Consider the following 13,946-nt stretch of genomic DNA (forward strand, 5'->3'; position numbering starts at 1 on the left):
AGCAGAGTTTGTGTATTTTTCTCAAATTAATAAAATTATTTATGAATGCATGGGGGATGCTCAGTGCAATATGAGGATCTGATTGTTCACAGAAGTTGATTGTACCCCAGGGTTGCCAGCACTGTAAATATTACAGCTGGTGAGTTGTGTGTGTATGCGTCATTGGCAGAGCTCAACTCAAACACTCGCTCTCAGATACAGAGAGAGGAGAGGACACTGAAATAAGAGGTGATGGCAGCATTACAAGTTGCAGCTGCTTGCCAACTCTGCTCCTAGCATCATTTTGCCTGAGTAACCTACAAAAGTCCAAATCAGATGAAAGATTTTCCTCATCTCATCCATTTAATACTTCTTACGCGCCCTGATGCGTAACCTACTTCTACCTGTGATAAATAAAGCTTAACATTTCTCGAGGGAGAATGTTCAACATACATTTGAGAAATGTAATACGCGAAGTTAACAGTAGGGGGAAGCAACATCCTGAAAGACATTGGTCTACTCACACGAAAAAACAAAAAAAACAAAACGGAGGGGCCACAGAAATACAATGTCTAGAGCAGTTTGCTGTACTGGACATTAAATTAATTTGAAAGGACAGCATGTAGAATTTGTTTTTATAATATTGCTGGTTTTGGTGTGTACCTATTATAGGATGAATCCGAAACTATCCAGTTATAGTCAAGATATTAAAATGTCTTATCTTTTTTCATCATATATTTCAGAATTTTTGTGATCCGATACGTTTCCTCGCTATTCTATTACTATTCTTTATCTAACAAAGCACAAATACAAATCCCATAACAAATATTAAAACATACAGGCAGAAATAACAGTCCTTTGCAGGGCGAAGTATAATGTCGCATGCCTGTCTATCTGGTATGATTCTATGGAGTGGTTGCTGTATTGTTTTGATTGGAAAAATCATTTGGATAGGTAGGTTACAGCTACGGATTACGTTGTCTAAGGTAGTTTTCAGTGGATGGTTTTACTATAACGTTATGTACATTAAATGTTTCATGGAATGACGTTTCAAATCGTATACTGGCGAGTTAGCGTAAACTAAAGCAGAACGTTAGCTGTCCGTCTGCTAGCTAACTGAGTGCTAACGTTAGCTAGCAGCACAGCTAGCTATTAGCTTAGCAGTCCAAGATGCGAGTGCTAGACCATTGTTTCTGATAATGAGAATTTCAAAGCACCTTTAATTTTTGAGAGTAACGTTAGTCGTAATTAATGTCAGACATTCAACGGCCGTACAGCAATAGGTCGTGGTGCTGAAAACCGCATTTCATGTAGCTAAGTTACCGCAGCTGTTAAAAGTTAACGTTAGCTCGTGTAGCTAAGTGAACATAATTTACGCTAGCCAATAACAGTGCGGTTTGCCAGCTGGCTATACGGTTTGTATGAATTTCGTCAATATCTCAGTTCAAAGTTACATATAAGGAGCTAAGTTAAATGTGATTCTGACCACTCACTGGCCAGTGTGACGATATTTGAACATAATGACCACCGCACTTGCTTACAATAATGTGGATTGACGTTAACATTAATGTTAGCCGACGCTTCCAACACTACTGACTGGGTACTCAACCAACAGAGAACATAAATGTTAACATAACAACCCATTGTGGTTTTTAAAGCTATTTAGCTATTTCTTTGGGTTGTAAAATATTTGAATAACCCGGGTTGTGATGAAAAATGGGTCTATAGTGGCCTTGGGTCCCTTGTAGCGAGGTCATCCTATTCTGAAATTCGTAGAAAGGAATGTGATTTAAATGCTATAATGTACAGTAGTTATATACCTTTTTAAATATACGTTTTAGAGAAGAATAGCCCACCATGTAAAAAGTTAAACATCACACTTTGTCGCACACAGTGTAACGTTAATGTTATATTATTCTGTCCAGGTAAAACTCCATGCAATTTATCATTGGATCATGTGTGCTTTCCTCCAGCAGAGGGCACTGCAGCATAGTTTGTATTTGATAGGTTTGGAAAGCAGAACACTGGCAATACAGTAATTTTTATGCTCTTTATAACCTTTTGAGTTTTTTGTTAATAGCTAAGCCTCAGCATCTTAAAGCCCTACCTGCAAGTAAAGTTTTTTTTCTTGCTCAAATAAGCTTCACAGAATAGGTGACACAGAAAACTGCTGCTTACCATAACTGTTTGCTGTGGGGGGGATTTTCCCCACATTTTCTCTTCTCAAAAGGGCTTTTGGTGGTCAACTGGCTAATTCCTCTGTGACTTTTCCCACAGTATTTAGTGGCAGGGGGGCAGAAACCACATCCAGGATACAGAGGCTCACTTCCCACGTAGTGATTTGGAAAAGGGTAAAGGTTGAAACACAAGGATATTGTTCCTATTTTAAGAGCTCAACCTCAACAAGTAATCTAAGTCAGCATACTTTTTTAATTAGGTGTTCTCTCAATTAATTTAGTCAAACATATTGTTATTTCAAGCTAGGATTTAACACTACAAACGTTTTTTTCTAAGACTGATGTTTGCACTACAAAGTCTCTTTTAAGCTTAGTTTGACCACAAGTTCAGCTAGAGAACAGATTATTTTTTTCCAGACAGCTTTTTAGCATGTAGGCGTTCTCTTATCTCTAATTACGAGGCAGTACCATAACACTACTTCCTCCTGTTGAAAATAGGCTACATTAGCGTCTGAGGAGTGTGTGGGGGGGGGGTGATGTGTTTTTTCATTCACTTGCTCAATAATGATTTATAGCAGCAAGACATTTCTATTAGAGGAAATGTGGTGGTCCAAGGGGAGGTTTGGAGCCAAGACTGGGAGGAGTTTGGACGCAAAGCAGAAAAGGCAATACCGCTGCAGAAGGAACAGTCTGTTATCTATTTTATTTCCTGGCTGGGCAGCGTCCCTGAATGCTCCACACCTCAGTCCAACCCTGTCTCAAAATGCTTAACCCACCTTTATTTGGCAGCAATGTGTGTCCCCATTTTTTTTTTTTTTCATCAGACTCTCCCAGCCTTACCTTAACTAATCACTGACCTTAGCAGATCATATATTATCATGGGCATCTGGTTATGTTTTAAAATGTGGGAGCAAACTTGGAAAGAAATATAATTTCGGGGGGGGGGGGGGGCTCCTCCCCACAGGGAAAAAAAATTTTAAACACAAATTTCCTGCATTTCTACACCACCTCATTTCCAAAACATAAAATAACCGTGTATGTCCTACTCAATCTTACAGTTAGATGAATAATGATGACACATTATGAGATTGTGTGTTCCTCACTTTGTTGAATGTAACTGCATGGCTCATAAAATCCCATTTGAGCCAGTTGTGGTGAAGCAGGGTCGGATGGAAAACATGCTGGACAGGGGGTGCATGCTCTAATAGAGGTTTGGGAAACACTAATCTAGATTAGTCTGCAGTTGTGTGGGGCGAGGGAGAGAGCAAATTAGCCTGATATATTAACAGTAATTGGACAAAATCACAGAGGGGATGTAGTGGTAAAATAAAAGGTGGGTAAGCTATAAATGTCCGCTGGCTAAACTGTCCAATGTTATGTAATGGTAAACTCATAAAAAAGTAACCAAACCTTATGTTGCATTTGAAAAAGGTGGGTAAACTGTTTATGTGCGTTTACCCTCCACTACGTTCCAAATAATAAAATCAACAGGGCTAATGCAAAATATTAATAGCCACGTTACACTTAAAAGAGCAGAACGTTGAACGTCCCATCTCCACAGCCTAATCCTAGCCGATTGCAAATCTGTTCAGCATTTCGGCAACATTACAATCCTACTTTTAGCTAATTTAAAGTTTGGCTGGAATCAGTGGGCCAAGCAGGTTCATTCAACATACTCTAGCCTAACTTTTCCTATGTTCTATTTTCAGTCCATGATCGCAGTTAGGGTAACTGGCATGTTTCTCACCTTTATAAACAGTCAGACTCCTGTGGGGTTTTTTTTATTAGGCTACTTGTTATTTTCATTTGCTGAAAATAGTAAAATGATCATTGATAAAGGCTTATTAAATATAATTACCTGATTGCAGGGAATGTATGATGATAAGTTTATTTTTAAAAAGACAAAAAGTTGAATAATGGGGATCCATTTGCTCCACTTGCTCCATTGCTCAGGCGCCTATGTATATTAATACCAGTTAGGTTTGTAGCTCTTAATGTACTGGTATGAGACCTTTTCTATGCTAACATCTCCCACTGTTTTCCTCCAGGTCTCCCCTGTAGTTATAGAAGTCATGGATGAGCAGACAGGCTCTCCTGGAGCCAACACCGACAACAACAGCCAGAGAAATGGAGATGAGGTAAGAGCTGAACACACAGATATCAAATGACATATTTTTCAGCTTTTCCACTTCAAACTCCCAAGAATGGTTTGCCAATGTATATCATAGGGGATTGCTACCTGAACTTTCAAAACATATCTGTTTTTGTTATTTTTGCAGAAGCCCCGACGTGGCAGCTGGACCAAAGGGAGGAAGAGGAAGAAGCCAATGAAGGACAGCAATGCACCCAAGGCCCCCCTAACAGGCTATGTTCGCTTCATGAACGACAGACGGGAGCAGCTACGGGCAGAGCGTCCAGACGTGCCCTTTCCAGAGATTACGAGGATGCTGGGCAACGAGTGGAGCAAGCTGCCCCCTGAGGAGAAGCAGGTCAGTGAAGAAGTTCCAGACAGGATTACGCACAGCATACAGCTGTGAGGAAAAATGTGTAGAAGTTCTGCATTTCTTTTCTTTCCACTTTATATATTACTCTGTTTAAGATTACCTGCAAAATGCTTAAAATTCTATGTAAGTATTCATATAGATTAGTGCAGCAATAGTGAATAACTAGGGCGATCCAGGTTTAGAGAAAGCAGTGGAAGAAAATAAACAGAGCAGAGGCAGCAGAAAAATCTGTTTAGGTTTTTGATAAACAAGGTGGTGGATTTTTATTTGTCATTACTTTTGGCTTTCAGTAATTGCACCAACGGTGCAATAAAAGACTTGACTGAAATATTGCAGAAAGAGATAACAATGGATAAGGTTGCTTTGTTGTAGTGATAGAACATTATTACAGTCACGTTCAGGCAGATTTTCCATAAGAATTTGTCATTCTACTACAAATCAGAATCAGAAATACTTTATTGATCCCGAGGGGAAACTCTTTTGTTACAGCAGCTCACTATCATGTCAGTGCAGACAGGAATAGAAGTACTTAGCAAAAAATTTAATAAATTCAAAAAATATCTGAGCGATACCACTGTATGTCAACCAGGGCAACATGGATCAACACAATCCTTATCAGTTTCCACTGCCTTTAAGTTACATTAACAGCTGATAAGTGCATCTGAAAAAAGTCACATTTATGTTATGACATTCAATTCTGTCTTTTAGAAACCTGTAATAAACATTTTTTGTTAACTGTGCATTTAACATAATGCTTCACATGTCATTTAACAAAATTCCTCACCTCATGCATAGCTACTAAGGTACTGATATTATTCAAAGGTAGAACTTGCAGTTTTTCTTGCCTTTCTTTCCAGAGAAGTTTTGAGAAGTCTGGACGTGTTTTGTTTTTAAATCCAACGTTGGGATAGAGCCAGGATAGCTTTGCACCACGTTGTTGTTTTACACAGAGTTCAAAGCTGAGTCAGATATGTCAGTATCCTGAGACAAGAAGGCATGAAGATGGTTTTATTAGTAATTCCTCTAATGCCTAAACTGATTGTATTACAAGATGCATTTTTTGTTACAAGCCTTGAGTGAATGTAGGTTATTAATATTGGAAATTACAGATTTTTGTCTTTTGAAAAGAACTAATCCTGATTAGGAATAATTACTCCCACTCATCGTGCCATCTCACCCACAAACCTCCTTCATCCTGTTTCGCCAAATCTGATTTTCTTCTTTTTTGGTTGAGTCTTCCCGGCTCTTCTCACCTTTCAGTCTTCTCTCCGCAGCGATATTTGGACGAGGCAGAGCGAGATAAGGAGCGCTACATGCGGGAGCTGGAGAAGTACCAGAAGACAGAGGCCTACAAACATTTCACCAGGAAGGTCCAGGAGAAACAGAAGGGCAAGCGGCACAGGGGAGGTGAGATCTGGTTAGAAAAGCAGCAGGACGACAAGTTGGCATCAACCACTGAAACTAGCTATCCTGGCAGTTAGCTCACCATCATTTTCAGGTACTACAGTTGAAAAAGTAATTGGTAAGTCAAATACTTCATATGTCTGGTGACCTTTCGATAAACCAGGTATTGTGTTTGCTGGACAATTCCTGCCCAGACAGGTTTACTAACATGAACATGAATCTGTAATGAATGTCATACAATGCAGCAAGCAGTCAGTTGCATTATGTGGTTGTGGTTGTGTGGTCTGTTTTCCTTTTTAAATTTAGTATTCATAAATAAATAATATAGGACGTTTTAAATCTCTGGACTGGCTTGAAACATTTGGTTTTGACCCTAAAAATGTTTGCAATGGTTTACTACATGAATATATTCCATTATTTGGTGTATGAACTCAGAACTCATTATTTCTTTGCTCAGTCAATGGAAATGTGGCAAGAAAAGGGGATACTTTTCAAGTTTGTAGTAGTAGTTCAGGTTATGAGTTCAACTTGAGGCCAAGAAGCTGTTACTGTGCTCACACAACACATGGTCTACATTATATGTTCCTATTTTATTACTGTGGATAAATCTCAGTTTAAATATCAAAAATGTTGATGACATAAACAGCTCTGCCTTGGCAAACATTTTTGAGAAAAGTCAAACTGCTCAACTAAAGTAGATGCTCTGCCTCATTTCAGTTGACACAATATAGAGTGCAGAGATGGGATTTTTTTGGATTACTTTGAATCATTCTGTCAGTTCACGATGTAGTAAAGGCACGCTGCACTGGGGAAACATGAATCTTCTGCTGTCCGCTTTCTTTATTCTTTCCTTCCTTTCCAGATGTTGGGCACCAGGTAGCCAACGAGGCTCTTCATGAGGTCAGTAACTCTTTCCTGCCCTGTCACACTCACAATTACTTTCCTTAAGAAATAAATCATCATCATATTTAATAAATATGATAATAAATATATATTTAAAGTGAAGAAATCCTCTTCTAACTATCGAAACATAATTGTTTTTGCTCCACAATTCCTGTCCAGGCAAGAAAAGCACAAAATCTTATCAGAGGGACTTGAGTGCCTGTTCTAGACATATCAACTACTCATTTAGCAGCAGGATGTCACATAAAGAGAAGGGGGTCAGTGGAAGACTCTAACAGGTTACAGTCAGCATTCATTTTAGGCAGCATTGCATGCAGTATTGTTGCAACTATAGAAAAGTGTGACAAACTGTCAGAGCACCACATCCTTGTGTTCAGTAGAATAAATGAATAAGTTAGAATTAAATAAGTTACAAGTCTCATAGTGTGTGTGACAGTGAAACAAAAGAAAAGATCATCTCTGGTTTTGCCATAAGTGAATCACATTTTCGTTTGTTTCCTTGACATAATTGACATGAATACTTTGTGCTAATGTAAAATGTTAGGGTGGCCTTCTTAAACTTTCAGCCACACAAAGTTCTTGCTGCCTTGTAGGGAAATATGACTACAAATACAAATAGATTCACATGGTTTGAGCAGGAATATAGAAACACATACTGAAGACATAAGATTAGTTCAGATGACAGTGTCCTCTGCGAATGCTTAAACATGAATTGTAAAGGTTAGTTTTGACTTTAAAACTAAATTTTTCATCAAAATCTCAACAAATGAACCAGCGCTAAAATGTGAAAATGTCACTAATTTCATTCATTATGATTTCATTTGTTTGTGTAATCATGGTTAGAGTCTGTTTTTGCTGTTTGATCTGTTGTTTGCCCTCCTCTTGCTCTACACATTAAGTGCTTATTGTTGCATCACTAAAGCTGGGTTAATCCGCTTTGGTGCTGTGTTTGTGTTTTCGTGACTAAGTGTGTAATTCATTTTTATTAAGTTCTGCATGTAATTAAGAGGTTTCCTTTGTAAGTATTATGGCATACTCCTGGAGGGTTACTGCCAAGGTGACTTTATTGGAATCAGTGTTTCCCCTCTAGATTTCAAAGGACACAGGATTCAGCATACATTTCATAATGTTAAGAAATGACAAAGGATGATGCATTCTTTCAGAGGAGGGAATATACAAGTGAAACCTGCACTGTATCTTGTGCTGCTATTGTGAAACACATTTTTATTGCAAATGTATTGCAAACCATTTCAGGGCCTTTGATATCTTGGCAGCACTGGTGATGAAATTACTTCTCCCATCTTCATTTCTTAAACTGTATCATTCTATTTCCCTTGTGGCCATGTATGAAATCAATTACCCACCCACCTACAGCCCAGCTAGATAAATGACCACCTCTCGCTGTCAGTGTGGCCAAATGTTTTCACTGTTGAGCTTATCTCCTTCCCTCTTACTGTCTCTGGCTATCAACAGAAGGATGCAGAAGGGAAGGACAGAACTGTGTTTGACATACCGATCTTTACAGAGGAGTTTCTCAACCACAGCAAAGGTAAAGAGCTTGTACACAGCCATCTGTCTTGTTGAGTAATACTTTGTAGTTGGTGTGCTGTGACTTTTTTAAACCTCCATTTGTCCAAGTGTTTCTTAACACATTCCTCTGCTACCTCAAGAGAACTTATATTTATTTAGTTTTATAGTGCTCCACCGTCCCAGAATAGTTCCACAGTCCTCCAAACTCAGTGATGCCCTAAACTTAAACTTAATACACCTCTCTGAGCAAATAAAAAATTGATGATGGCAGCGACTGCTGTATCTCGCTGTATCCTCTCTCCAGACTTCCCCTCTGAACTGCCGTTGTGTCAGTTTCTCTGTGTTTGTGTATTCCTCAACAGCACGTGAAGCTGAGATGCGGCAGCTGCGTAAAACCAACATGGAGTATGAGGAGCGTAACGCAGCGCTGCAGAAACATGTGGAGAGCATGCGCGGGGCAGTAGAGAGGCTGGAAGGCGATGTAATGCAAGAGAGGGGACGCAACGGGCTCCTCCACCAACACCTGGAGACCCTGCGCCAGGCGCTCACCTCCAGCTTCTCCTCCGTACCGCTGCCAGGTGAGAACCAGCATCACAGTAAATTTGTCTTAAAATGTAGTTTTCCTCAGCGACATTTTTCTCGGCAGTTTTCAAATCGTTGCATCCATTTTAACTAAGGGAAATTCTTTAGATAGAATTATCTTGTGTTTTTTTCTCTGTTTCAATAAATATAAGATAAATGACTCAACACTAGATGATTTATGAAGTTGGGCTTTTTTCAGATATTTGCAGATTAAGAGTTGTCGTCTCATCTATTAAGGCATTGTAGACTTGGACCATTAGTTTTCTTGAAAAAAATTACATATATTCCTGTTTGTTTGTTTTTTAATCAACATTCTGCTGTGTGTGGAAAAAGAACATAAAATTAGCTTTTATTTCTTAAAGTGTGCAGTGTTGCTCTCTGACTTAAAATTTGCTGATATTGATCAATGCACATTATAAACCGCTATTGACTTGATATGCCATACCAGTAACCCATCCCTAAACACAAACACAAATACTGTAATAAGCTATTAGTTCTAGAGTCACAGTTTAAGGTGGTGAGACATAAATAATAATGTAGGTGTGTTCATACACCCACTGTGTATTTACTTTGAACTCCAACATCTCTCCTCCTGGAGAGATACTTACCTCAGCAGATTGTACAGTAGAACCACCTGCTGTTCTTTTAGAGACTAGCCGTGTAAGTGAGGCTGTGAGCCCTTCTTAATTTAAACTTGTTCATTATTTAAGGAATGTGGTCCTTCTTTGTTCACACTTCTTTTATGCACATACAGAACCTGTGCTGAGCTTCTCTTCTTCTGTGTCTGCAATGTTCTCCACACCTATTTGAATTTCTTGCTCACACAGCAGAGACACAGACTCTGCAAGCAGCAGACGTAACACCACTGGAATCATTTCATAAGAGCTAGACCATTAAAGATGATTGCAAAATCCACTTAGACCTGGCCTCAGGGAAGCTGTGGCACATTCTGTTTAGGAGAAAGTGTCAATAAATGAATAACCGGTAACATCAAAGCATCTTCCAAGTGTAAGCATGTTTACCTCTGATTTTATTGGTTTGTTCGGTAATTGTGCCATTTCAATTAACTTACTTTTTTATGTAGGTTAACTAGAATTGACAACTTGAGATGCCAAGCCTCGCACTTATTACAATATTATATATTCAAATTTCTAGATTTAATGTTTCTGTTTTGCACCTCTCATAGTCTTGATGGTTTTGGTAACATTGTTTTGACACATTTTCAACTATGACAACTCTTAGAATAAAAAGCCAGAAATATCCTATCAAGCTGATGATCGCTCTTGCCTGCTGCTTGCCAGACTTTTTGACTCAGAGGAGTCTGGAGACATCCTTTGATGTTGCTTGCAGCAAAAACATCAGTAATGACAAGTAGTGGCTACACTAGTTGGGCTTGGATAATTCATATTCTGATTGGTCTTGTCATCTAGTGCCCGTGGTGTTCAGTGGTCACCTACGACGGCGTATTAGGGCCATTGTAGGTTAAAAAAATAAATAAATAAAAATTACAGAGCCGGGGGAGAGGGGTAATATTCCGAGAAAAAACTCAGAATTTCTGAGATTAAAGTCGTAAATTTACGAGAAAGAAACTCGCATATTCTCTTAGTGAATTGATAAATTATAAAGTCATAAATCTGTGAGAAATAGATTTGTTAGTTAGTGGATGAATTGAACACAGACACTGGGCTCCAGCTAACTTTTTGGGCTCAACCCTCCATGTCCAAGCAGTGCATTGCAACTTGTATCCCCCCTTGGCCATGCTGGAACCCCATGGCTACCCCACCCCTCCCCCCAGGGCTTAATTTGTGCCAGATCCTGTTCCCAGATTGGGGCCGGCACCTATTTGATTGGATCCAGCACCTCCTTTGTCACTATCAAAATCTGCAAGCCCCACATATACCGGTAGATGCACTGTACGCTGGCAAGTGGTTTAATGCTTTTTGGTGTCTAAATATTTTGGTATATGATTACTGTAAGCCCCACAGCTAAGCAAGTGGGTGTTTGTGCTGTGAAATGGTGAAATGAGTATGGCTAAATTAAAATTAGGGGGTGCGTGTGTAGGTGCAGTGCTGTCCATAGCACTGAAACAGAGCGGACGAGACCAATAGACAGACAGACACACAGAACACCCATTGTAGCAGCAATCCACAGACAGAAGGGAAACGACAAGGAAGTGAAGGGGCAGAGCGTGAGAGAGAGCTGCAAACTGTAAACACCTGTTTCCACGCACCTCCCTCTGCTGATTTTGAGTGATTATTGTGAATGCTCTGATTAATAAATGTAAATAAATAATGCTTTGTTTGTGATGACAGTTTAGTTTAGTTTTAACAGCTAGCACCTAGGCATTATCCAATGTGCTCCAGGCACTGTGAATTTTTGATGCGTTCTGTGATTTCTTCTCTCCCCCTGAGCCACCGGAACAGCACCCTCTCTGTGTTCCGGGGCCTCCTGATTTACAAATTAAGCACTGCCCTCCCCTGATGTTGAACATGGGGCCCCCCCTTCTTCATTATAATCCTACCACAGCAATTTACTTTACCCTTGGACATAACTGCTTATACAGCTGAGCTTAATCTAAAAGAATTTCTGAGTTTTTTCTCACAAATGTATGACTTTATAATCTCAGAGGATATTAGAGTTGTTTTCTTTGAGTTTTTTCTCTGAATACTACCCCCCTGCCCTGGCTCCGTATTTTATTTTTTATTTTTTACCTACGATGGCCCTAATACAGCGTCGTAATCACCCCTACACCACTTAGTTGATGTCCAAACATAAAACATCCATAGCAGTAAAGAGAGGCTGAATTTTTTATGTTGGCAGTAGTTAGAAATAGACTTCACAACATGTCCAAATTATTTGTCAAAAATTAAAGACAAGGTGTCACTTGCAACCTAATAGTGTTGCCTGTCCCCATTTGAGTGACATATTTAGCAGCTAATAAAATTGAACCTTTTTAAAGGTTTGTGTTGTCCTGTGAACATCTTTCACCTTAAAAACAACCACAAGTATTGAAGACATTTTTAAGTGCTGACATCACATACTTGTCCCACAGGTAGCGGAGAGACGCCCAGTCTTGACACCATCGACTCCTACATGAAGAGGCTCCATAACATCATTGTCAGTAACCCCCAAGAACACGATAATCTCATCAACACTGTGAGAGACGTGGTCAACCGTTTGGACAGGTAAGAGCCGCTTCATTTGGATGGAGGGCTTTTGATGACGACAACGAATGACTTCTCGTTATCGCTTATTTATTTTTTAATTAATTATCTTGTCAATAAAATGTAAACAATAATACCGACTACCAATCACAAGTTAACAGTGCCTAAAAGGAGGCCATAAGATTTCTTTCTCAGTCTGACCAAGATAAATCAAGTAGTCTAATTGACAATTTCACCTCAAGGTCCATTTATTCAACTGCTCGTTAAATTGTTTCAGCAGTGTTTGATTGTTTTTGTTTCAGCTGTGAATGAATTCTGAGTATCTTTTGCTGTCTTTTGCCCTAGATAATTGGACCAAGTCCAACCGATTTGATGGATTGAGATTCACGGTGACGTTCAGTAGATGCTGCTCCTTGCCGGTGAATCTTCTTGTCAATCTGTCATCCCAATTGATTTTAAAACGTCTTTTATTACTCTGCTAAGGTGATGTAGGTGAAGGTGATGTAGTGTCTCATATTTATTTATTATTTTTTTTTACATATTTTTAAAACTGTTCACACTTTATTAAAATAGCTATAGTTTGTTTTATAAAATAATCAGATGACAAGACATGAAACAGTTTTCTGTCACACACTGCTCCTGTTCTGTCTTCACTGTCCATTTATAGCAAATGCTTCCACAACAATATCTGAACCATTATCAGCCGTGTTCTGGTCCAAGACAAACGTGTCTGTGGGTTTGTATTTACCATATCCAAGAGATATTGTTGAGAAGACTTTCTTTTTTCATGCTCTGTTGAAGAAAAACATGTGCCATTTATTTTATTTTTTTCTTGTGTGAAAAAGTGTGTTTTCAATAAACGTATTTACATCACATGAGCAGTCAATTTGTTTGGATAGGTTCATGACATGCTGGGAATATGTTTGCACTGATATGAAAATCAAAGTTAGATACACTAGGTGCCATTGTCCTAGATTTCTTATTTCATCTTATTCAGAAAGTCTCTCTCAAAGTTAGTGTGGTTTATATAACAGCCACTGTCAAGTGTTAAAACTATCTCTCTTTTATGGAGTGTCTAAAATTTCCAATAGAAATATTAAAGCAGCTAGTTCAATTATTTGCCAAACTAAACGCTGCATTTCCAGTTTGTGATTTGTCACATTAGCAAGAACTGTTGACTTTTAACAGCCTAGTGTTTAAGTCAATCTACTATATGAAATATAACGATGTGGCTAATCTGTTTGGAATTACGACGCTTATTTACTTACAGTAGCTGTGGAGTCAAAAAGATTTGGATTGGTTAAGTTAATTGAGCAGCTCTGCCGCAGTTTACCAGAATCTGGAGAAAGAGACACAAATTACTTTGCACTCTGTGGCTTACTCACAGCCACTGAGCTGCACACAGCTTTGGGAAACAATAACCTACTGTATCATGCGTGAGGATTTTCCCACTCATAGCCAGGTCAGAACAAAATGACTGTAGAAGACTGCCATAAATCCTTCTTAGTAAATCAGATTTATATTATAATTCTCTTGGAAATATAAAATGAATGTTCCTATATGATCAGGAGCAGGCCAGTTGTGAACTATCAAGTTGCTAACGTACTAATACATAGTATTTGTTTTTGACTTGATATTATGAGCCCTTCCTGTTTCCATTCACTGATGCCCATTTCCTCTTTGCCATCTGAGACTTCCTGTCC

General features: G+C 38.9%; 1 protein-coding gene across 4 annotated transcripts; it reads left to right on the forward strand.

Annotated features, from left to right (window-relative positions):
* Nucleotides 1-824: 824 nt before the first annotated feature.
* hmg20a (high mobility group 20A) lies at nucleotides 825-13,116 on the forward strand. 4 transcript variants are annotated; one of them, XM_044193809.1, is made up of 9 exons: nucleotides 825-933; nucleotides 4,205-4,294; nucleotides 4,436-4,645; nucleotides 5,935-6,067; nucleotides 6,927-6,964; nucleotides 8,441-8,516; nucleotides 8,860-9,075; nucleotides 12,132-12,264; nucleotides 12,589-13,116. In XM_044193809.1, exons 2-9 carry the CDS (start codon nucleotides 4,229-4,231, stop codon nucleotides 12,590-12,592), a joined length of 876 nt encoding a protein of 291 aa, XP_044049744.1. In that variant the 5' UTR covers nucleotides 825-933; nucleotides 4,205-4,228; the 3' UTR covers nucleotides 12,593-13,116. The 4 variants fall into 4 exon arrangements, with proteins under 4 accessions (XP_044049744.1, XP_044049743.1, XP_044049741.1 ...); XM_044193806.1 differs by having other exon boundaries at nucleotides 907-965; XM_044193810.1 differs by lacking the exon at nucleotides 825-933 and adding an exon at nucleotides 1,072-1,394.
* Nucleotides 13,117-13,946: the final 830 nt, after the last annotated feature.

Source organism: Siniperca chuatsi, linkage group LG4 (assembly GCF_020085105.1).
Source record: "Siniperca chuatsi isolate FFG_IHB_CAS linkage group LG4, ASM2008510v1, whole genome shotgun sequence".
Lineage (NCBI taxonomy): Eukaryota > Metazoa > Chordata > Actinopteri > Centrarchiformes > Sinipercidae > Siniperca > Siniperca chuatsi.